Raw genomic sequence first — 24,248 nt, forward strand, 5'->3', positions numbered from 1 at the left:
CTGGAAGGAGGTTGGTGTGCTCATTAGAACCATTTTCTTTAAATCTTACACCCCCAACAATACAAGACAATTTTGAGGTGATTGCTAATGGAATGACATGAATAAGCTAATAAGGTGAAGAACATCTCTTAATCTCTTGATTTCTTCTTCTCATTTGAAAGTCAATTTAGATGAGAAGTTTTATTTTATTTTATTTTCTTAAACCCTTACCTTCCATCTTGGAGTCAATACTGTGCATTGGCTCCAAGGCAGAAGAGTGGTAAGGGCTAGGCAATGGGGGTCAAGTGACTTGCCCAGGGTCACACAGCTGGGAAGTGTCTGAGGCTATATTTGAACCCAGGACCTCCTGTCTCTAGGCCTGGCTCTCAATCCACTGAGCTACCCAGCTGCCCCCTAGATGAGAAGTTTTAAAGTAAAATTTCAACCAAAATGGACTGTTTCCTGTAGATCAAATATTCAAATGACTTTTAGGAAGTTGTCGGTTCCTCATTTCAGGAGGGGAGGGAGAGAGCAAAGTGAAATCAGACATATATTTCTGATTGGTTAAGTCTTCATTTGGAATGTTTCCTCTGACATATTTGGAGGGAAGTTTTTCCTACTATGATCCATAGTTTTAAAGCTGATTGTTGGCTGGACTAATCCTATTTTTTGGTATTTTTTCTCACTGTAACTCCCATTAACAGTTGGACTCTTGTCTGCACTAAAAATGCAAATTAAACTGGATGTTAATGTCATAATGTATGAAGTTAATCTGAAGGACAAGATTATCTAGTAATGGATTAGAAAAGCTTTCATAGGACCTTACTTTCGTCTTATATGAACTTGCATTTCTGTGGTACTTTAAAGATTTAAAAAGGGCTTTTTTCATAGTGCCCTGTTACATAGGTAATTAAAATATTATTCACATTTCGAAAATGAAGAAACAGAAACTCACAGAATCTTGCTAACACAACTCAGTTGTCAATAAATATTTATTAAATAGTTCCCTCTATATACTAAGCTCTGTGCTGAGTTCTAGGGATACAAATGAATAAAGCATATCAACTCACTAAAAAGTTGGGGAATCATAAAAAGCCTATTTAGAGGCTCTTGCCTCCACAAGCCTTGCTCTCTTTTTACTGTGTCACATTGCTGCATTGTGAAAGGTGAATTGTAGTTGATGAGGAAGAAAGAATAAAGGAATAACAGTTAGTTTGGCAGGAATTTTGCACAGTTGTATGAGGTTGGGATGATGCACAGTGTTTGGGACACAGTGATTAGAGTAATTTGGCTGGTATGAGTTCAGGAAATTCCATGCTTAGGGATTAAATTCCAAATGTTTAATTTTTTTCTTTTGAAATTGAGAAAGTATCTCATTTCAGTGTGGGGGAAGAATACATACATACATATACATATATATATATATTTGTATTACTCAAGGAACATTTATTAATTATTATGATGTGTGAATCAGACTTTTTTAATACCCCTACTTAATACCTCACCAGACACTAAGTAAGGGAGTTTACAAGTCACTTGCTAAAATAAGTGATGACTCCAGAACTTAACACTAAGTAAGAGTGTTCACAAGTCATTTGCTAAAGTGGGCGATAACTCAATCAGTCAGAAACTTGTGAATCCTATGATAAAAAGTTGATACCTTCACAAGTCTATGATAAAAAGTTGATACCTTCACAAGTCTATGATAAAAAGTTGATACCTTCAGAAACCTATGATAAAAAAGTTGGCACCTTCAGAAGCCTATGATAGAAGGTTAACATCTTCAGAGGCCTCTGATAAGAGTTAACACCTTCAGAGGTAAGAAGTGGATCCCGCAGACACCCCACGACCCCCCACTCCCTGGGCAGTGTCTGGCAATTTGGAAGCTGCAATTGGCCCCTGTGAAGAGGGGAAGGGACAAGAAGTCACTATAAAAGCCCTGAACTTCTTCAGCTGGGGAGAGTCTTCTGCAAGCAGTCTTCTGGTGATAGTCTTCAGGAAGTCCTCTTTGGCCTTTATCTGGAGTTTGGAGGATTTTGGTCTGGAATTGAAGGAAGAGACTTACACTGGTGAGACCCATATTGAAGAAGTTATCAGGCTTTCATGTGGAGATTGGTACCTGAGGGAGCTTTTATCAGAGTTAAGCTGAATTTCTTTGACTCAGCAATTATAGGGTATTTAGCTAGGAAATATTTTCTAATTCCCTCCTACATTTCTCTCTTTTGCTGTATTTATATCATATTAAATTATTAAGAGCTACTAATAGATTTTTTTTACTTAAGTTAATTATTTTCATAAATGGCAACCACAATATTAATTTATAATTCTTACATATTTAGTAAAACCCTTAATTAAATTCCTTACATTATAATATACCAAACACTGTACTCAGAGCTGGAGTTATAAAGGAAGTCAGAAAATAGTTCTAGTACCTCAAGGAGCTTATATTCAAATGTGGAAGAAAACATGTAAATACAAAGTTACATACAGAGTATATGGAAGGAAACTTTAGAGGGGAAGGTTTGTAGGACCAAGAGGAATTAAGAAAGACCTTCAGAATATGGCATTTGATCTGAGACTGGGAGGAAATCAGTGATTCTAAGATGCCAAAGTGAGGAGACAAAGCATTTCATATAGAGCCCTTTCAACATGGAGGTCTTTGTATGTGAGGGCTATCAGGAGGTGTGACTGGATCATCCAAGTGTATAGGAAGACTCCAGGTTGTAAAAGGCTTTATGTTTGATCTTAAGGGTAATAAGGACTCAATAGTATTAACTGATTATTAACTGCTTAAAGGAGTAAAATCCAATATACACTTTTAGGAAAAACATTCTGGCAATTGAATCGTGGATGGATGAGTAGTATGAGTGGCAGCATTTTAAAAAGACCAGTAGGAAGCTTTTGAAATTGTCTATATGTGGGGTTTTTTAAAGGGGGCTTGAAATTGAGTTATAGCTTTGACAAGAATAGTTACATACTTATTAGTAATAGAAAAATTGGTTAAGAGAATAGGGAAAAGATAATGAGTACTGGTTGAGATGTGAAATTTAAAATGCTTTGGGGATATCTAGGTGAAGATATCCAAAATGGAGTTGGTGATATGGCACTGAAACTCATGAAAGAGTCCACTCTCTGGACATATATATATATATATATATATATATATCATCTACCTAGAGATAATAATTGAACCTATAGAAGCTGACCCAAGTGAGATTGCATTGTGGGAAAACAGAAAAAGGCCCAAGATAGAGTTTTAGGGGAACACTCATGGTTAGTGAGCATCACCTGAATAAAGATTTATCAAAGGAGACAGGAAAAGGAACTGTCAGGTAAGAGAAAAACCAAGACAGAGTAATATGAAGCTTTAGAGTGGAGAAAATAACCAGGAAGAGTAGGTGATCAATAGTGTAAAATGCTATAGAGATATAAAGAAAAATGAGAACTGAGAAAAGACCATTAGATCTGGTAATTAAAAGATCATTGGTGGTTGGTAAGGGCATTTTTAGTTGAATAAGATTGGAAACCAGATTTCAGAAGTTTTTAAGGGTGAGAGAAGAGGAAATGATGAAACCTAATATAGACTTTCTTGAGTAGTTTAGCTGAGAAAGGGGAGGACAAATACAGTACTATAGGAAGTGAAGATGTTAGAATGCAGAGAGGAGTTTTTTTCCCCCACCTTCAAAGATTGGGTATAGGTCTAGATATGTTTGGGAGAGACTAAAGGTTAGGGATTAGGGATGATAGTGGAGGCAGTCTGCTAGAGAAGCACAGGGAGGAATGGGATCAAGGGTACATATAGAGATATTCCTTGCCAGAGAGGACCATCTTTTCATTATAGGAGGGAAGGAAAAACTATTGTGGGGAATATGTTTGAGTGATGTGAATTGCAGTGGGGGGAGAATAGTCTCCATGTTTTCAGTGAAATGTGTGATAAGATCTTAAATAGAGTGATGAGGGTATACTCTGGAAGACTTGAGTACTTACATGAGAAGGGTGAGGAATAGACAGTGTAGAATTAGGTATAGAATTATTACTTCATGGGGGAGGGGGTATTTTCCCTATCTCCATGCAGCAGCAGCATGTGAATAGGAGTGAAGGAGGTGGATAGTGGGAGCAATCTAGGGTTTGCATTTGGCAAGGTGCAGTTAGTGATGGGATGAAGAAGGAATTTGAGAGGAAAGGATAGTATTCCTTTGAACTGGTTCACTAAGGTGTTGGTACAGGGAAGGAAGCAGAGTATAACTACTACAAGAATGATGACTTGGGAAAGAACTGAGATGTAGAGGAAACAGAAGTCATATTCTTGATTGAAGGACAGGGTTAAAGAGTCCTAAGGCATATGAAATGATGAAATGATAAAAGTTTATGATCAGATAAAGGAATTTTGGGGTTCATGAACACAGTGACTTTAACCTTATGGAGTGGTAGATTATCCGGTCTAGATCTTAACTTTGACCATCAAATTTGGGGCCAATTTATTATCACTCACTTAATCTACTTCTGATATTCACAACAGATTTTTCTAATTTGTGATTATCATTTATTTCAGATGACCATTGACCAATGACCATCCTTCATCATTCCAGTTAAGAAAACAACCTAATGAGAACCTAACATTTTCCTAACTTCACAGACACAGTATACTGGTGGTGTTTAAAATTTGCAGAAAGTGGGAGAAACCTTATCATAAGAGAAGCTTTGATGTATTTTGCTTTTCTGGGCCAAATGCTTTGTTATAATGGGTAGTTATTGATTACATTGAGTTTTTATATTCTGTATATCCCTGTCAAATGTATGATTTTGAAGTTATCGTGTACTATAGAAAATAATTTGCAAAAGCATGTCTGTTCTCATGTTTATTGGTTTCCCTTTACAAGGGCATAATCTATTCTTAAAATGATTTTTTCTTTTAAATGAAATGAGCCATACTGTTAATTTTTTTTTTAACCTGTGTCTTTACTGGTTGGTTCCTTTTTGAGAGAATTTAAATTTATCATTATCTTTTGCATTTCTTGTTGCATCAGCCCACTATTCAAGTTGCTTAATAATCCATCATTCCTCCAACCTATTTTCCTCTTCAATGACAAAATAGTATTTCTAAAATATGAATCAAACTTTTTAACACCATACTTCAGATTTCAGAAATCTTTTAATTATTTCCTATTGTTTCTAGGATAAAATACTAATTAATAAGTCAGGCATTTAAAACCCTATACAGTGTGTCTCTTGACTTATTTTATAATGTTATCTTTTGTAATCTTAGTTTTTGTCAAATTGACCTAAGATTTCCTAGAAAAAAACATTCCATCTCTTTTGCTCAAGTGGCATATTTCTGGTGGCAATCCCTGCTATAAAGGGCTTTCTTTCTTGATTTCCCCATTTTTTTGCTCTTTGTTCCTCTTGAAAATTCCTTGAATTTGTTAAACTGTGAACATGTTTTATCTCTGCAGTAGAAATAAAATTCCTTGAGCCACAAGTGTTTACTTTTTTTTTAATCTTTAAGTTTCAATGCTTACCATCATGCCTTGTGCATTTTAAGTATAGAAGTAAATTATTTAGGGCCTGATTTTCCACATCAATATTTATTTTTTTCTTGTTGAATTATGACCATATTTGGTTCTTGTTCTGTCTATAACACCCTACCCGTTCTTTTGCAGAAGAGTTTATGATAAATAAGACAAGTTTGTAGCTAATCTTTTTCATTGTTCTTAAACCATATATTTTCTGATGAATTTCACTATGTCCTCTCTTATTCCTACTTTTGCATTACTTAAGGTATATGATTTGATTTGGTGGACCTTAGTGAATTCTTAATATAATTTCTTTACCTCTTTTCCCTCTGCAGAAAGTAGTTGATGTGTAAGCTGTAATTATTTTCAGCGTATGGTAGTTCTGCAATCTTTCGTCTATACTATAATATGGGATGACATATCCCTGGAAGCATTATTCCTTTTGAACATATCATCAAACCAGTTCCAGTTTCATTCTCCAAGTGTTACCTATGAATTCTCTTTATATTTGACTTCAGCTTCCTTCTTAGTTCTGTTTATAGTAACAATATTGAAATTTATGCTTCAGGTTTTTGTAACATGTCCACTCAATGATTGTGGGGTAAGTTAAAGTGGGCTAGTCAAACCAGCTTTGGGTGATATTATGATAAGATCTTTGCTTAATACAATGAATTTGTCACATGTAATTTCTTTTGTTTTTTCCCTTAGTACTTCTTAACCAAAATGAGAGAGAGAAAATCACCAAAAAAAAATTGGAAAAGTGTTTAGTTGAAGAAATTTGAGGGTTATGTAAAAAAAAATGTACATATATATATGTATGTATGTTATATCAAAGCTCTCCAAGAAGTGTCTGATATGTAAAATATCTGTGATCTGTTTCCTAGAGTAGGTAAAGTGGTCAAAGGATAGGAGCAAACATTTCTTAGAATAATTACAAATTGTTAGTGAATGCTTCAGATTACTCATAATTTGAGAAATGCAGGTCAGGACAACTAAGGTTTCATAACCCATCTGGCAAATTGGTAAAGATAACAAATAAAGGTGAAAATCAGCATTAAAATAATTATGCAAAAGCATGCATATGAATTAGACCATTAGACCATTTTCAATTTGTAATTATACTAATAAAGTGAATTAAATATTATACTTTTTGGCCTAGAGAAAATACTGTTAGACATATACCCCAGGGAGTTAAAAGAGGCTCTAGCACACCAGCATAATTTTAGTGGCACTTTTAATAATGTCAAAGACTTGGAAATAGCCAATTGAGAAATGGCTAAATGAATAATGACATGTGACTGTTGTAGAATAATTGCCATGCCATAAAATATGAAGACTACAAGGACGCATAGGAATACTTACATGAATTGATAGGAAATTAAATAAACAGAACCAAGGAACAATATATATTATTGTGACCACAACAATGACTTAAAAGAAAAGTCATTATACAATAGATAAGTGAACAAAGGATATGACCAAATCCACCCCCCCCCCAAAAAAAGTTGCACACTATTAACCTTAAAAAGAATGTTCCTAAATCATTAATAATAAGAAAACAACCCTGAGGTTTCACATTATGTTCAGCAAGTTGGCAAAGATGATAAAAGATGGGGAACATCAGTGTTGGAGGAGTTTGGGGAAGAAGGCCACCACCCCAGTGCAATTTCTGTGGAGTCATGAAATGGTACAGCCAATTTGGAATTATGTAAATTAAAAACAATATTATCTATTCCCTTTGACCCAGAGATGATATTACTAGGCTTAAAGTCCAAGGAATTCATTGATATGAAAAAGGTTCCCATTTATGACACAAAATATTTATAGTAGCACTTTGTGTAGAGTCAGAACAATTGGAAACAAAGTAGATGTCCATTGATTGGGGAACGATTAAAAGAATTGTGGTACAGTTCATGAATGTAATGAAATATTATTGTGCTATAAGAAATAATAAATATAACAACCACAGAGAAATATGGAAAACTTTCAATCATCTTATGCTAAGTGGCATAAGCAGATACAAGAAAATAGCCTACACAATGATAATTAAAATTTAATATTGCAAAAATTAAAAAGAATAATCATCTCTAGAGAAAAGATTTGGGAAGATACACCCCTTCTGCTCCTTTGCAGAAGTGGGAGGTACTGTGCATGGTGTATCACATATATTTTCAGACTTTTTTTTTTTAATGACACTGCTGATCCCCACCCCTTCTTTCTTTTCTTTCAAAATATTAATTGTTATGTGAATGACTTGGAGAAGACAGTGGAAGAAACACTGAGACAAAGTCTGGTGATGTTAAAAAAAGATAACAATAAAAATATATTTTAAAAATATATAAATGGAGAGGAAAATAAAAAAATCAAAACTAACCATGAAATTATAATGCTACCTGATGAAGAAATAGGAGAAGGTGCTTCCATCCCTTTTTTTTTTTTTAAGCATAGTGGTCTCTGGACTGAATCACTGTATATACTATTAGACTTAATTGATGTGGTTGGTTAGTTATGCTAAACTGCTTTTTGTTTCCCATTTAAAATTTTTCTTAGGAAGTTTGGCTTTCTGGGTAGGCAATTATAGGGGATACACGAAGAAATAAAATGGGCACATAAGAGAAAAAACCTTATGTAAACCTAATGTAATTGTTATTGATAATATTATTGTCATTTTAGCCAACCTAAACAGAAAGAGGAGCTTCAGAATTCTGTGCCTCTTTAGAGGGCAGACTGAGCAGCAGGGGCTAGGGCTATCAGAGGGTTTGGAAATACGAATCAGTTTTGGATACTTTTTCTTAGCTGGGATATTTCTTTGGACTAAATATAAGTAGGCCACTATAAATCACAGTTCATTAAGGGTAGAGAGAGAGAAAAATTAATAGATACCAAGACACACATGCTAGTATCAAAGACAAATTAAGTCTCAGTATATTTCAACTGGTTTTAAATCTGATCCCATGACAAATCACTCCTAGGTGAGTTGGGCAGAGAGATGGTATTATATATATAACCTGACACCCTCTTCTGATAAGATAAGCAACAAAAACCCCACCTGTGTTTCATTTGACTTCATCAACCAAATTTGAGTACATATAAAAGTCACAAGAGAAGATGTTATATCTTGTGTGGACCAGTTTTAACTGCAAGAGAGTGGTTAAGAAAGAAAGGAATTTAAAATCAGTCTAGAATGACAAATTGGAGCCAGATAGTGAAGGGATTTAAATACTAACTAAATAAGGGCATTTATTTTATTCTAGAGGCAGTAGGGAACTGGCAAAGATTCTTGAACCCAAGGTTCAGTCAGGCCTGTGCATGGTAAAGACTTGAACTAGGGTGGTAAACAATGAAATGGTGAAAAGAAGGCAGATAAATGAGACAGGTGTGATGGTGGCATCAACAGGTTTTGTTTCAGTGGTGAAGGAGAGTTGCAGAGTTGAGGATGACTGAGATTTGTGAACCTTAGTAGTAGGAAGAGGGGTTCTATTTAACCATGTTTAGTTTGAGATACCCATGGGATTTTGAAGTGAAGTTCTCTTGCAGATAGTTGGTTATGTGGGTCAAGTGCTAATTAATATGTACATATTAGAATTGTAGGCATAGAGGTAATTGAACTCAGGGAAACTGATGAGATCTCCGAAAGGTTGTATAATTTAGAGAAAAAAGGGCCTAAGACAGAGTCCTTAGGATATACCTATACAGAGTGGTTGGGGCATGAGTAATGACATAGCAAAAGGAGTTTGAGTAAGTGCATCTTTCTCTATCTAGTTAGGTGTCTTTGCTTTTCTTTATCCAAAAACTGGCTGTTCATATCTTTTGCCCATTTATCAATTGGAGGATGACTTTTATTCCCATATGTATGACAAAGTTGTCCCAGTGTTTTTGATATGACCTCTAAATGACTGTCTTTGAAAAAATGTCCCCAACTTTTTTGTTTTCCTTCTAATCTTGGCAATAGTTTTTTATTTGTATAAAAACTTTTCAGTTTAATGTACTCAGAATTATCCATTTTACATTTCATTGTTCTCCATTTCTTGTTTACTCATAAATTCCTCTCCTATCCTTAAATCTGATTCATAGTATTTTCCCTGTTCTTCTAATTCACTTTTATCTCCTTTTATGTCTAGATCATGTATCCATTTTGATGTTATCTTAGTGACTGATGTAAGATATTGGTCTATAACTAGTTTCTGCCTGCCAAGACTCAAAAAGCCAGTTTTAAGCAGATTGGAGGAAAGGTCACTAGGACAACTCTATTTTCTTTATTTTCTTTCTTTACAACACAATCTTACAAAACTGACTTATTTTTCTAGACTGCAATAATGCAATCTTATATTGAGTATGGATATTGTAGGAACATACTAATATTTTTGTCATAAATATTTGAAATTGACATGTGCTAATAATAATATTTGTACATCTGTCGTTGATGTCATGCTCACATTCATTATCTCATTTGATTTCTGCAGTAATCTTGTGACAGTGGCAAGTTACTACCTGTGGCATTTCTATTTTGTAAATCAGATTGGGGTTAGGTGTTTTGGCCACGGTCACACTGCTGGTTTTGGGTAAGATGGTATGGAAACTTGAGACTTCTGTCTACTGATTCAGTGTACTTCTAAATAATAGTAGCTATTCTTCTTAGAATAAAAACTTATTGATTTGGTAAAAATTGGTAATATTATTACAGATAGCATTTAAAAGTTTGAAAAGCACTTTGCATATGTAACTCATTTGATCTTCAGAGCAACCCTATAGGGGATGTACTATTATTATCTCCATTTTTATATATGAGGAAAACTGAGACAGAAAGAGGTTAAAGTGACTTGATCAGGATTACATAGCTAATAAATTTCTGAGTCAAGATTTGTACTTGGGTCATCCTGACTCCAAGCTCTGAGCTCTATCCATTGTGCTATCTATCTACATTGTATTAATGAAAATCTCCAGTAGCTTTAGCATATAATCTTTTGTAGGGCAGGAATGTAGTTTTTAAGAAATTCCTCTTCTAGCACCCATGTTAACGGGGGAATTTTATGAGTGTTCTTTGATAATTATGGTTTTGAAAATATTTTATGTCCATAATGATCATTTTGAGGGTAGTAGTCTGTTTCAGGTAATGGGTTACATAATATTATGTTGTGAGTGAATTGAGTATTTTGGATTGTAGAGTGATGTTCTTTTGAAGAAGTAAGGCACTTGAATTGGTTTTTCCATTCGGAAAGTAGATAGATAGATAGATAGATAGATAGATAGATAGATAGATAGATAGATAGATAGATAGATAGATAGATAGATAGATAGATCGATCGATCCTTCATGCCTTTGTAGTAAATGAAAAAAGCAGAATGCATAGGTCTTTTTTATTTAATGTAGATTAGGAAGTTCTAAGTTCTGTACGTGTGCTAATTTTTGCTGTTGAAATAATGGTTACAAATTACAAATATTTTCAAATACTTAAAATTTTAGTAAAAATGTTCAAGTTTTAAGTGATAACACATCAACCAATAATTTAGTAAAACCTGATAAATTCTATTGATTTAGAATTTGATAGATTGAAGTATTTTTCCTAGTTCAAATTAATAGTGTATAAATCACAAAATCTGCTTATTAAAACAAAATCAAACTTCAAGTACTTGAGAACTCATTGATATATTTTGTAAAATAGTGGATGCTTTTACATCCTCTTCTTTTCCCAAATAAATACATCTCCCATCCTCTATGCAGTGAGCCATCTCTTAATTGCAAAGTATAAAAAGAGAGGGGACAAAATAAATTGAATAGAAACACCTAACACATAGTCCAGTGTAGATAGTATATGCAATAATATTCCATGCTTACAGTTCCCCTCTCTACCAATAAGAGAAAGGGCATTGGGAGCACTCATTTTTATTTAAATCATTCTAAACTAATTAAAAAGCAATTATTTAAATAGATCCTGACCTTCATCAGGAAGCAATTTTGGAATTATTGAAGACTTTCTAAAAAAGACTTTAAAATGTTCTTCTAAAGTTTAGAATTTTCATTCCTCTCATTTAATCTGAAGTAATTAACTTTTACAGTATTGAATAACAGTAAGCATACTTTTAAAAATTCTAGGTAAGTGTTCTCTGGGGTTAAAAGTTCCCCTTCTATGGTCTATCAATTTTTGGATTACTTAGTTTATTAAGAACTCGGGGCAATGTTTCATCTTGGAAATAGCTTCAGTGCTTTTTCCTACCCCAACAAGAACTGTAAGTATGAGGACATAGAGTTGTTTTTGCTTTTTTCTTAACATGCTTCCTGAAGTTTGAATAAATAAAAACAAACTTGACTTGATGTGACCATAGAATAAGTCAAATAAGTATGTTTGGTAATCCAAACTGTATAGTTTAAAATTAAAATGTATTAAAAGCCTAAAATTAGACTTTTTCTTTTAAATTATTGCAAAAGTATTTTTCAGTTTTATACTATTCTGGAGTAGTGTATTTTAAGCCTCTTGTTCAGGATAAATTATAATTTAGAAAATGATTATTCTATTCTAAATTTTTTCAAAAAATCAGAACTGAATGGCTTGTTTGGGCTAGGCCATATGTATAGGTTCTTTTGAGTGGGAACTGTCCACAAACTGAGTCAACCAAAATTTTTAATTCAAATCAGAGAATTTAATCAAGATTAAATTCTGAGACTCCTTTAAAATACAGCTTAAATTAGGGTACAAGTTAATAACATCAGTATGCCTTTGCACTGGCTCTCTTTGGATTTAATCATGTTTGCCATTTATCCTTTTAGCCTCATTATTTGACCCCAGTAAATGGGAGACCATCTTTAGCAGCCATAAGAGATCCCATCGCACTAATAAACCTTCTTTTTAAAGAATCACCTGTAACCACCACTATATGGTTTTTAAGATTTTTTGACAATTGGGTGTTTTGAAGGAATGCTAGGCTTTTTTAGGCTAAAGATAATTTTTCTCTTTTGAATTGAATACCTGATTTTCTTGAGTGCATTTTATGCTATTCCCTCCATTTTTCTTTTTCTTTCAGGAATTCAGTCATGGTCAACAGGGAAAAACTCCAGAAGGAGAACTGAAAATTAGTGCTGTTTTTTCAGTCAGTGGCAGTCCTCTTGGTAAGAAGCTCAAGTTTGTACATTATCCACTTATCAATTCTGATCCATATCAGGGAATGTATCTTTTTGTATTAGTCATCTAGGTAGTAATGTCTGTTCTTTTATAGAACCATTAATTTACAGGCTATGTAATTTGTTAGATTTCATGTATGAGGATATTGGATCTGAAAGAAAAATTGAATATATGTACTTAATATTCATGATAAATACCAAAACCTTTCCCTCTCCTTCCTGTTTTGTTTTTTATAGCTCCACAGTTGACAACAGGCTTTCAGCCTTCTCTGGCATCCTCTGGCATGAACAAAATGCTTCCCTCAGTTCCATCCACAGCTGTTCGGGTTTCCTGTTCTGGTTGTAAAAAAATCTTGCAGAAAGGGCAAACGGCCTATCAAAGAAAAGGGTCTACTCAGCTCTTCTGCTCCACACTGTGCCTCACTGGATACACCGTTCCATCTGCCCGTCCACCAGCCCCTACCAAGAAAACCTGTTCGAGCTGCTCAAAGTACAGCAGAGATTTCAATTCTATTTCTTGTTTATTTTCTTTTTAATTCAGATTTCTTATCAGCATCTCAGAGTTCAGTTTTTCAACTTAACCTCTTTAGGAAAAAATATCCTGTCAGTCCAATATAAATAAGCATATTTATTGTGTCTTTTACTTTCCTAACAGATTTATTACATAGTCATAAATATCTTCTTTGCTATTTGTAAATTTTATAGGACACCCCCCCCCCCCCAATGTTCTGAGGAACTTAGTTTTCCTTTCACTTTAATTACTGTGACTTTGCAATGACTGAAACTTCTCATACCCGTTTTCTTTTATATGCATTAAGGAAACATCAGCTAATTAGGTGATTGTAACAGTTTAACTTAAAAACTAGGTAATGATTGCTAATAATAAATTTATTTTTAATAATGATAGACCCAAGTAGTGGCAGGTAACAAAATAATAGAATAATTATAATGATAAGTGAAGGTATGTTAATGCCTTCTGCAGCACTCTAGTGATTATACATATATTTGTTTATCTTTACAGCATTTCTTTGTACCTAATTTTGTAGCTACATTTCATTAAGTATAGCAGATGGGCGATATAATAGAGTAGAAAGAGTGCTGGATTTATAGTCAGGGCCAGGCCTTGAAACGTAGCTCTGCTGCTTCGTACCTTTATGACTTTGGGCAAATAACTTCTCTGGTTGCAATTTCTTCATCTCCAAAATGGGGGAAACTAGAATAGTTGGCATAAGAGTTGATGCATCTCTAAATCTGCAATTTGCCTAGGGAAGGGAACCTAAGCTCAGAAAGAAGTGGTTTTATTAGTCATTCAATGAATAGAGGCAAAACTTAAGATGATTTTACTTTTACATCATAAAATGATACTTAACATACTGAGGCTAATAAAAATTTTGTTAATAAAAATCTAGGATTATAGTGTGATATGGTAGCATTGTAAACTATTAAGAAATTTTCTTAAAACTAAAGCCCAGAATAGAAGTATTTTAGAAAAAGAAAACATACAAATCCTTCTGCCTATGCTGATTTGTTAAGAAGCTTAAAATGAATCATATTCTTAAGGCCTTCAATTGATTGGGACATACATACCTAAAATGGATGCTATCTTCTGTCATTGTTAAGGGAAGGGAAATCTCCCTCTACTGGTGCGGTTTGAAAAAAGCTCAACTATATAAGAAAGTTGAATTTTTCCTGTCTTTGATAGATTTTTGCATAGTTTTGTTGTTTCAAATTTTGGAAACAATGTAATAATAAAAATATATATTTTTGCACATCATTTACATGGAACTAAACTGAAAGATTTTTGATTAATCTTTTAGTGAACCTCCCATTGGTTTGATGCATAATAATGTATCAAAGTAATAATGTAACTTAAAAAAATATTAGAATTGGCCATTTCCCCTATAAAAAAAAAATTTAATAGGCTGTGTGTTTAACTTCAATAACATTACCATTGCTCTAAGTAATTCTTAAAACTACTATTTAGAAATGTCCTTTAGAGCATATACTATATTGTTTTGGTTAGTTGTGATGGTAGCAATTCTTCCTCTTTTGGGGGCAGATTTTTTTTTAAAACTCAGAAATTATTTGGAGCCAGTTCTTGCAAATAAAGTAAGTATTTGAGCTAATACCACTTTTGTTCTGAAATTTGGTGTGCCTGGGAAAATGGGATTGGCGTTCCTATATGGTTTTTAAATTGGCCTTGAAATAAGTTGAAAAATATTTTGCATAATGGTAGCATTGATCTAATTGTTTTGGGCCCTCCCAAAGTGAATATTTTTCAGGATAATGCCTATCAAATTGGTCGAGTATGGTATGTTTCTTTGAAATGCCAGCCTTGCCTCCTCATGCAACAAAAATATGCATAGATTCATAGGATTTAACAATGGAAGGGATCTAATGGATCTTCCAGTCTGAGATACTTTTTTTTTTTTTTAAATCCTTACCTTCCATCTTGGAGTCAATACTGTGTATTGGCGCCAAGGCAGAAGAGTGGTAAGGGCTAGGCAATGGGGGTCAAGTGACTTGCCCAGGGTCACACAGCTAGGATGAGATCTTTTTTATATTGATGAAGAAACTGAAATGCAGAATAGTTCAAAATCTTATGCATGTGCATTCTGGGAATTAATTTTTTTTTAATTTGGGGGGAGGTGCTAAATTTTAGATTGAGAAATTATTGTGGTGACATCCTTTTTTAGTCAAGTCTAGTTCTGAAACAATGTACCCTGTAGCATGTTTGCAGCTGTGACAGGGATAATGTCCTGTAGTTTTTTAATGTCCTGTGGTTTTTTAATAAAAATCTAGGATTATAGTGTTATATGGTAGTATTGTAAACTATTAAGAAAATTTCTTAAAACTAAAGCCCAGAATAGAATTATTTTAGAAAAAGAAAACATACAAATCCTTCTGCTAAAGTACCAAAATTGTATCATCAGAACCAAAATATGTAGAAGAGCACATGTTTTTTCTCTTGTATTGTTGTTTGACTTCTATATTAGTATGTTTTTTAACCTATTCATAGATTAGAATTTCATATTGGTAGAGATCTTAGAAATAATTTGCTTCAGCTCCTTTTTATAGATATAGAAACTAAATGAGACCTAAGGAAATAAAAATGCCTTGCCATGGTTATATATAAGCAGCAATGACTCAGTGGGAAAAAATGAACATCTTGACTTCTGAACCAGTATTCCAATGAACATCTTGACTTCTGAACCAGTATTCCAGACTTAGTTTACCAAATGGAATTCTTTGTTTGCTGTATTGTTAAAAATCAAGATCATTTTCAAAATTGATTTGGGTGTGTGTGTACAAATGGACTTGTCTAGTTTCTTTATCACAGGAAATTTATTCAAACTTTTTTAAGCTTTAAAAAAAGATTTATTTTTCCTTTCATAATTTCTCTCTAAATCCCATTTAGTTTTTCTTTTTCTTTTCTTTTTTTTTAAACCCTTAGCTTCTGTCTTGGAGTCAATACTGTGTATTGACTCCAGCTGGGAAGTGTCTGAGGCCAGATTTGAACCTAGGACCTCCCATCTCTAGGGCTGACTCTCTATTCACTGAGCAACCCAGCTGCCCCCCCTCCATTTAGTTTTTCTTTATACTTATATTTTAATACTTTATACCTCTTTTAGAAAGGAACACAGTATACAAAAATTTGCATGCTTAGAAATAACATTAGTCCATGGTTTGATTTTTCTCCAACTTAGTTTTGTAATCTTTTGACAAGAATCTACTGACACTCAGTTTTCTCATCTTTAAAATGAGAATAATGTTTGTATTATTTGCTTAATAAGCTTGGAGCCAAGATAATGGGTTATTAAACAGAAGTATATGGTCTGTAGAACAAAGAAAATGGTAGTCTCATTTCAGGTCTTTTGCCATTTATTTTATCAAGAGTTACTTTTAAGCCTAAAGGATATGTTTACTGCCCAGTAATAAATTCTAGCAAAGATTTTTGTGCCCTATTTTTTTGGTCTAGTCAGGATAAAACTCTGGAGAATTGCATGTAGATTAGCATATAGATCACATTTTAGGAAATATATTTACATATTGATATAGATTCTAAGGAAGAGTGATAAAAAGACTGAAAACAATGTATGTGAAAGGAACTGACAGTGTTTATTCTGGAAAACCTCATTACTATTTACAGTACATAAAAATACTTATGAGGGAATGGAATCGATTCTGATTGTTCTCATAGGATAGAACTCTATCATATATATATTTATAGGTGGAAACTATGGGGTGGGGGAGAGTTAATAATTGAAGTTATCTAAATGTGGAATTGCATAGGTTGCTGAGGCAAAGAAAGGCCTGATGACCACTTAAAAAATAGTCATAAAACTGGCATTTGTCAGGCTTAAAAGGAGGTTTCTGCTCCCAGTTAAAACCTCAAATTTTAGATAGTCCCCCAAATCTCTTCCAACTCTGAGGTTTTATGGCTCTAGTGAACCTTTTCTTAAAGTATTCATCCACTGAAGACAAATTTTATTGCTAAATTTACTTTATGAAATGTCCTCAGGAGAAAAAAAAATTAGAACTTTGATTTAGAGAAACACTTTTTTTTTAGAGTTCCACTAATGTTTAACTTTATTATTTTTTTGTACATCCCTTGCTTGTTTCTTTTGCTTATCTTGTCTTCCTTTTCCATATTTTGCCCTCATATTCCTTTCCTATCCTCATCAGTTCCCTGTTTTCATATCTGAACTCTGAACTCACTCAGTTGGTCCTTTTTTACCCTCATAGCACAGTATAGCATTTCTTATATCTCTCATGACCTGATTCAGTTTACCTATATTTTCCAAAGCTTTCTTTTCTTATTCTCTGTCATCTGTTGCCATACTTTCCAGTTTTTAGCTTAGATTTCCTTCAAATCTCTAGCCATAACTGTCATATGCCTCTTTTCCCTGTTGCATTTTTTTCAACTACTATTAATATTGTTATCTTAAAATTTATATTCTTGGGTTCCTCTCCTCTAACCTAACTGTTCACTGGTTTTTTTCTTCTCCTCAAGCTCCCTCTCGGTTCCCTCACCATGTTTATTGTCATCTTGTTTGTAGTTTTATATCCTCTTTTGGCTCCTTCTTTCTTATACTACTTCTATTCTTTTGCATTTTATTTTGATTCTATTTAATCCCAAATCAGTATTTCGCCACCATTTCTCCCAATTTTTTCCTTTTCCTGATTTCTGGGGGTGACTGAAAGTATTATGAGATAGCCTGGTATCCAACTTTAGAATATTAGAGTTGGAATAGAACTTAGACTATCTACTAGTAAAATTTCTTATTTTATAGCTGAGGAAATGGGACTGATGAAGTTAATGGATTTGTTCATGGTCACATGTTTGTTTACTTATAGAGTTTATGTACTCATTTTCTATTCTGTATATCAGTCTGTAAGACAGTTAATCCTTAAATCCCTTTCAAATACAAAAAATTACAATTTGTGAATTTTGAAAAAGACTGACGAAAGTAATTAATTTGCCTCTAATATCAAATCTTTGCCCCATGTGATCTATTTTTACAGCCATAGGAAAGATGGTATTAGTAGGTTTGGAATAATTTATCATTTTGTCAGAATAACAACTATGTTTATTTTACTTGGCCTTCAGGATTTTTCTGCCCCACTTCTTTATTCACCTTTATTGATATTTGAGGTTTTCTAATTTGCAGCATTTATAAGAAAGCCTTATAAAAATATGTTAAATTGTATAACAATGTAGCCTTAATTGTTATGACAGGTAACCTCCCTTTTTTTATACGAGGATTTAAAAAAATTAGTTTTTAAGTCTTTTTATAATGAACTGCTTTTGAAAGTCAGGTATCAGTTACCATCTCACTCATTTTGAACCTTGTTATGTTGGAATCATGCAAAAATTAGGAAAATAGCCAAAAAAAATCTTTGAATGGCCATTGGAAATACTCTAAATGCTCTACTCCAAATTTTCTTTATAAAAGTTTCTGAGATCTTAATTCAGAGTTCATACATTTGCTATTCACACAATTCTCAATAAACTTTTTAATGTTATTACCCAGCCCACTGCCAAGTAGAGGGGAAATTATAGGTAGATAGTCCATAAAAACTCATCAATCATTAACTGCAAAGACTTCAAAAAGTATCTGGGTCAGTTTAGTATAAAAGTACTCATACTGGCTTCTGAATGGAAGTTAAATTAATTTCTAACCCTTTAAGAAAGGAAAGAATGGCATCTATATGTGCCTGTCATTGATTGATTGTTGAACTGTCCATAATTATTCATTCCCTAAGAGTTATGGATAGCTGTGATTTTTTTTTTTAATTTTGAGATTTTTACCTGTGAGTAAAATTAAAAGTAATGCAGTTCTACCACTATTCTAGTAATGTATTTCATTGTAGGAATAACAATTGTGATAAAACAGCAATTTATGTTTCTTTTCATTTATTATTTTTTAGAGATATTTTAAATCCAAAGGATGTGATTTCTGCCCAGTTTGACAATACAAGCTCTAGCAAAGATTTTTGCAGCCAATCATGTCTATCTACATATGAGTTAAAAAGAAAACCTATTGTTACTATACATACTAATAGCATTTCAACGAAATGCAGCATGTGCCAGAAGAATGCAGTTGTAAGTTATATTTCGGACTTCCTGAAATCCTCTTTTAAATGGTCAGAGATTTGAATGACACTACTTAACTTTGGTTTTTCATTCCTAGATTCGACATGAAGTTAATTACCAAAATGTTGTCCATAAACTTTGTAGTGATGCTTGCTTCTCCAAGTTCCGCTCTGCTAACAACCTTACAATGAACTGCTGTGAGAACTGTGGGGGTTACTGTTACAGTGGCTCTGGTCAATGCCACATGCTACAGATAGAGGGGCAGTCTAAGAAATTCTGTAGTTCGACATGTGTCACAGCATATAAACAGGTATATATGATCGTGTTTCATTTAGTGATCGAAATTGAATTATTAAAATAATATAAGCTTTTATAAGGATAAATGCCACTTTGTTCATTTCAGGGGAGAATTAACATTATTTGAGAGAAACTATATAATGTTTAGAGTGGAAGGTTTTTTAATACAGCTTTATTTAGTTTTACAAAAATATAATTAGGTGGTTACTTGTTTTACAAAAGTATTCATCCTAAGATTTTCATAAGTAGTGAGGCTCCTGGTCATTTTGAAATAAATTTCAGTTTGTCAAAATATGATTGGCATAAATGTTCAGGTTTTTTCCCTTTTTAATAAAATGAAGTAAAACTTTGTATAATCCATTGAAATTGAATGCCAATGGCTGAAAAACAAACTTCCCTTGCATTCTCATGAAAGAAAGATCTTCTAGAAAATAGGTCTTGGTGATATAAGACCTTAGGACCTTATAGGAAATGATTATTGAGGTGATAAGATAAAGTTAAATAATTTCTGAAAGTCCTTTCTTGCCATAGAATTATTGACATGTCACATTTTGAAGAGTACAAGGGTTAAATTATGGATGAAAGTTTATATATTAATAGCAGTAAATAATGGCTGAGAAATATAAAAAGGGAGAACCTACAACCTTGTGAGATAGTGAGTTAGAAAATTTTCTTTTACAGCAAACCTAATTTTGCCTCTTAGCAGCTTGTACTCATTGTTCTTGGTTCTGCTCTTTGAGGCCAAGCAGAGTAAATCTAATCACTTTTCCACAGGACAGCCTATCAAATACCTAAAAGAAAACAATTTTATCCCATCCATTTTACTCTACCCGTACCAATTATTTTTATCTGTAGACAAAACATAGCTATTTTTTTCAACTGATCTTCATGTCATGAAACTTAGACTCTACTATTTTCCTGCATGTTCTCTAAAGTTTAACATACATCTTAAAAATTTGATTCCCAGAATGAACATTCATTTTCCTGGTATAATCTGATTTAGTCAAGGGGTAATCACATTACCTTTTTTTGGTTTCTATATGTCCTGTTAACTTGGTCATCTTGTAGTCCATTAAAACCCATAAATCTTTTTCAGATAATCTACTACCCAGGGAAACCTTCCTTTTATCTTGATCTTGTGAAATTAGTTTTAAGAACCCAAGTGTAAGACACTAAATTCAACCCTGTGTACTTTTTGGATCTTGGTCCTGCTATGTAATATATTGAAATTTTGATAAGCACTTTATTTATGACTTTTCAAGTTATTAATAAAAACATTAAGTAGGATAGGACTTAAAGTATCTTTAGCATTCCCCTTAACAACGAGAGAATGGAGATTCATTGATGAGTAATAACTAGGCTAAGAATCCTCAAAGCTCATATATTTCTTGAGGCTGTTCTCTTCCACATGTTAGCCCTGGAATATTTTAAAACACACTGACTCCTTCCTCCTTAAGTTTTCCAGGCTAACATCCCAAGTTCCCTCCATTCTTTCTTTTGTATGACAATTTTAAAAGTCTCTTTACCATCCTGATATCTTCTGAATGTACTTTAGCTTTTTCTTTTTTCTCTTAAATTTTCTCCCAGAACAGAACATAAAGATCCACCTCCCTTGTTCTAGAAACCCATTGGGTTCAGTTAGGTCTATTTGCTCTAAGCAATTAGTAGTATACTTCATTAGTAAAACGTGTCCCATTAAAGCTAATTTCTTCCTTGGCAATTCTCTGTTCTTATCTTTGTGAGGAAAACAACTTACATATGTAGAGATATTTTTGCTGCTTCAGAAAACTGTTCTATTCTCTCTTACACATTTGATAGACTAGATTCTGAGCCAGATGAATGTCATTTTATTTTAGAAATATTCTGTGGACTCATCTGTATAGTAAAATATAACAGTTTATGTTTTCCCTGAATTTGTGCCATTCTTCTTACCTATGAGATTTCTGTGGCTTTTGCTCACCAGCAAACCTATTCACTGTTGGGAAACCAACCTTAGAGAACAGGAGGATGTTGCTATAGGATATTTTTTGGTGTGGTTATTATAAACACTTAAAGAAAAAAAGTAAAACTTTACCAAAGAGAATATAAGAATATAAGATAGCACTCAGTTATTAAATTCCTAGGCACTATCAGGCTAACAGTAAGATTAATTTCCATTTGACTTAGTTGATTATCTAGTTTTGCTTCATTATTACTAATCCCTAAAATACCATTTTAACATAAGTCCATTTCCTTCAATTTGTATTTACTGACATTTGTTAATAATACCTTGCTACATATGTTAGAAAAGCAAAAATGCTGAAATTGTTCAGTTAGTGTTAGTCAAAATACTTTGAAGACATTTGATAATGTTATTTTTTTTGTCATTAATATATGTAACAGAAATTTGAAGTTGATGACTATGATTTTATTCTTTTAATAGAAATCTGCAAAAATTACTCTCTGTGCTCTTTGTAAATCATTGAGGTCCTCAGCTGAAATGATTGAAAACACGAATAACTTGGGGAAAACAGAGCTTTTTTGCTCTGTTAACTGCTTATCTGCTTACAGAGTAAAAATGGTTACTTCTGCAGGTAATGTTGGTACTTTAGTCATATTTCCTTTGTAGTTTTACAAATGTTGAAAAGTGATATTGCTTTGTTTCTTTAATTTAGATGCAAATCCCAAATTAGTTATTTTTATGAGTAGAGTTAAATGTTCTAGATCTTTGCTAGTTAAACAGAAGTGTCATTCTCCTTTTTACTTTTTATAATCTATTTTGTTTTTGTGTGTATTGTTTTTTAGAAATATCCTATTCATTTCCTAGTGGATTTCAGTTGATGATACTTCTTGAACATAAAATTTATTAGTATCTAATTTAACTTGAGATTACTTTTTTCAATTGTCTTTGATGGTGAGGTGAAGGAAATTTTTTAAAGATTATTCCCTTAATGTTAATTTGCATTTATGTGTGACTTAATAGATTTTTGTTCAGTTCCTTTGAGTTAATTCAGTCTGGAGATTTTTATTATTAATGTACAATATTTTGATTACATTATATATTTCATTTCATTCCCTTTGAACACTTATATACATTACTTATTTGGTTTTATTCTAACTTTACTAAGGAGTACAAGTCCAGTGTAACAGTTGTAAAACCTCAGCCATCCCTCAGTATCACTTGGCTATGTCTGATGGCAGTATACGCAACTTCTGCAGCTACAGTTGTGTTGTAGCTTTCCAGGTACAGTATAAGGATTTTTTTACCTTACTTTTCTCCTATATAGTATTTGCTGTACCTCTGTGATTTTATTAAGTGCCTTTTGGTGGAATTAAGGTTGGGTGGCAGACACTTTAAAATTCTAGTCCCAGCCCCATTCATCTTAATATTTTTTTCAGTTCTAACTCTGACTATGCATTGTCAATTTGAAATCTTTCTATAAACCAGCTTCCAATAACTTATATACATATCCATTCAGAGTCACAGTTCTTTGCTCTAAAGAATCTTTCTACTTTTTCTCTTACCTTGAACATTTTTAATCTATTCATTGATAATTGTTATACGACTTAAGCTTTATGCAGTCTACATATTCCATAAACTTCTGAGATAAGCAGGAAAATATTAATTTCACATATGATAAAACTGAGGCTGAGGGAAAGTTTGAGATTTGCCCCAAGTTATATATCTCATGAAGGATAGAGACTGGACTCAAACCTAATTCTAGTCTGGTTCTCTTTCTACTTCAACATGTTACCTCATTTTTCTTTCCTTTCAGAATTTGTTCAATAAGCCAACAGGCATGAACTCTTCAGTAGTTCCCCTGTCTCAGGGCCAAGTCATTGTAAGCATTCCTACAGGGACAACAGTCTCATCTGGGGGAGGAGGCACCTCTGCAGTTTCCCCCAGCTCTATCAGTAGCTCCGCTGCAGCTGGTCTCCAGCGGCTTGCTGCACAATCCCAGCAGGTCACTTTTGCTCGTACTGTTGCGAAACTCAAGTGCCAGCACTGTAATCGACTCTTTGCCACAAAACCAGAACTTCTTGATTACAAGGTAAAATTGGAAGTCTTGAAAAAAGATTGATTGAATATAAATATACTTAGAACTTTTTGTCTTTTCCAACTTTTACTTTAATAATGAAACAAGTATAGGATATTTGTCAGACTGAAAAAAACCTTGTTTTTCATTATAGGGTAAAATGTTTCAGTTTTGTGGCAAGAATTGCTGTGATGAATATAAGAAGATAAATAGTGTAATGGCAATGTGTGAATACTGTAAAATTGAGAAAATTATAAAGGAGACTGTGCGATTCTCAGGCATTGATAAGCCATTCTGCAGTGAAGGTAAAAAAAAATTCATATTCAGCCATAGGATGCTATGAAAGTCTGAAGATACTGTTTTGGGTTAATTTCCTTGATATTGTTTTTATTTTATTTTGTCAAGGCAGTGCACATTTTATTAAGAGCCTCCTATATGCTAAGCTTGTTCTAAGTTCTGTTTTATCAGAGGATTTATATTGGCTCTCACTTTTTAAAATTGGTGACTTTTCCAGTGCTTTATGACTTTTCAGATCTAGCAATGGGAATTACATAGTTCTTGAATCAAAAAAATCCTCAAAAATGTAGTGCAGCTTTCATAGAGGCAATGTTGCATAGTGATTAGGTAGCTGGCTTTGTAGCCATTAAGACCTGAGTTCAAGTCCTACCTCTGATGTATACTGGCTATGTGATCCTGGGCAAATCACTTAACCTCTAAATAATTCTCTTA

The 24,248-nt window shown here is 33.2% G+C and overlaps 1 protein-coding gene across 8 annotated transcripts in view; it reads left to right on the forward strand.

The window, feature by feature from the left end:
• ZMYM4 (zinc finger MYM-type containing 4) overlaps window positions 1–24,248 on the forward strand; it is a 142,405-nt gene that overhangs the window by 72,734 nt on the left and 45,423 nt on the right. For all 8 annotated transcript variants that reach the window (XM_007492781.3, XM_001380542.5, XM_007492779.3 and 5 more), the window contains 8 exons: window positions 12,512–12,596; window positions 12,846–13,098; window positions 19,041–19,215; window positions 19,304–19,516; window positions 21,926–22,076; window positions 22,611–22,726; window positions 23,259–23,534; window positions 23,674–23,824. In XM_007492781.3, the coding sequence (XP_007492843.1) occupies window positions 12,512–12,596; window positions 12,846–13,098; window positions 19,041–19,215; window positions 19,304–19,516; window positions 21,926–22,076; window positions 22,611–22,726; window positions 23,259–23,534; window positions 23,674–23,824 (1,420 nt within the window). The remainder of the gene's footprint in view (window positions 1–12,511; window positions 12,597–12,845; window positions 13,099–19,040; window positions 19,216–19,303; window positions 19,517–21,925; window positions 22,077–22,610; window positions 22,727–23,258; window positions 23,535–23,673; window positions 23,825–24,248) is intronic.

This window comes from Monodelphis domestica, chromosome 4 (genome assembly GCF_027887165.1).
Source record: "Monodelphis domestica isolate mMonDom1 chromosome 4, mMonDom1.pri, whole genome shotgun sequence".
NCBI lineage: Eukaryota > Metazoa > Chordata > Mammalia > Didelphimorphia > Didelphidae > Monodelphis > Monodelphis domestica.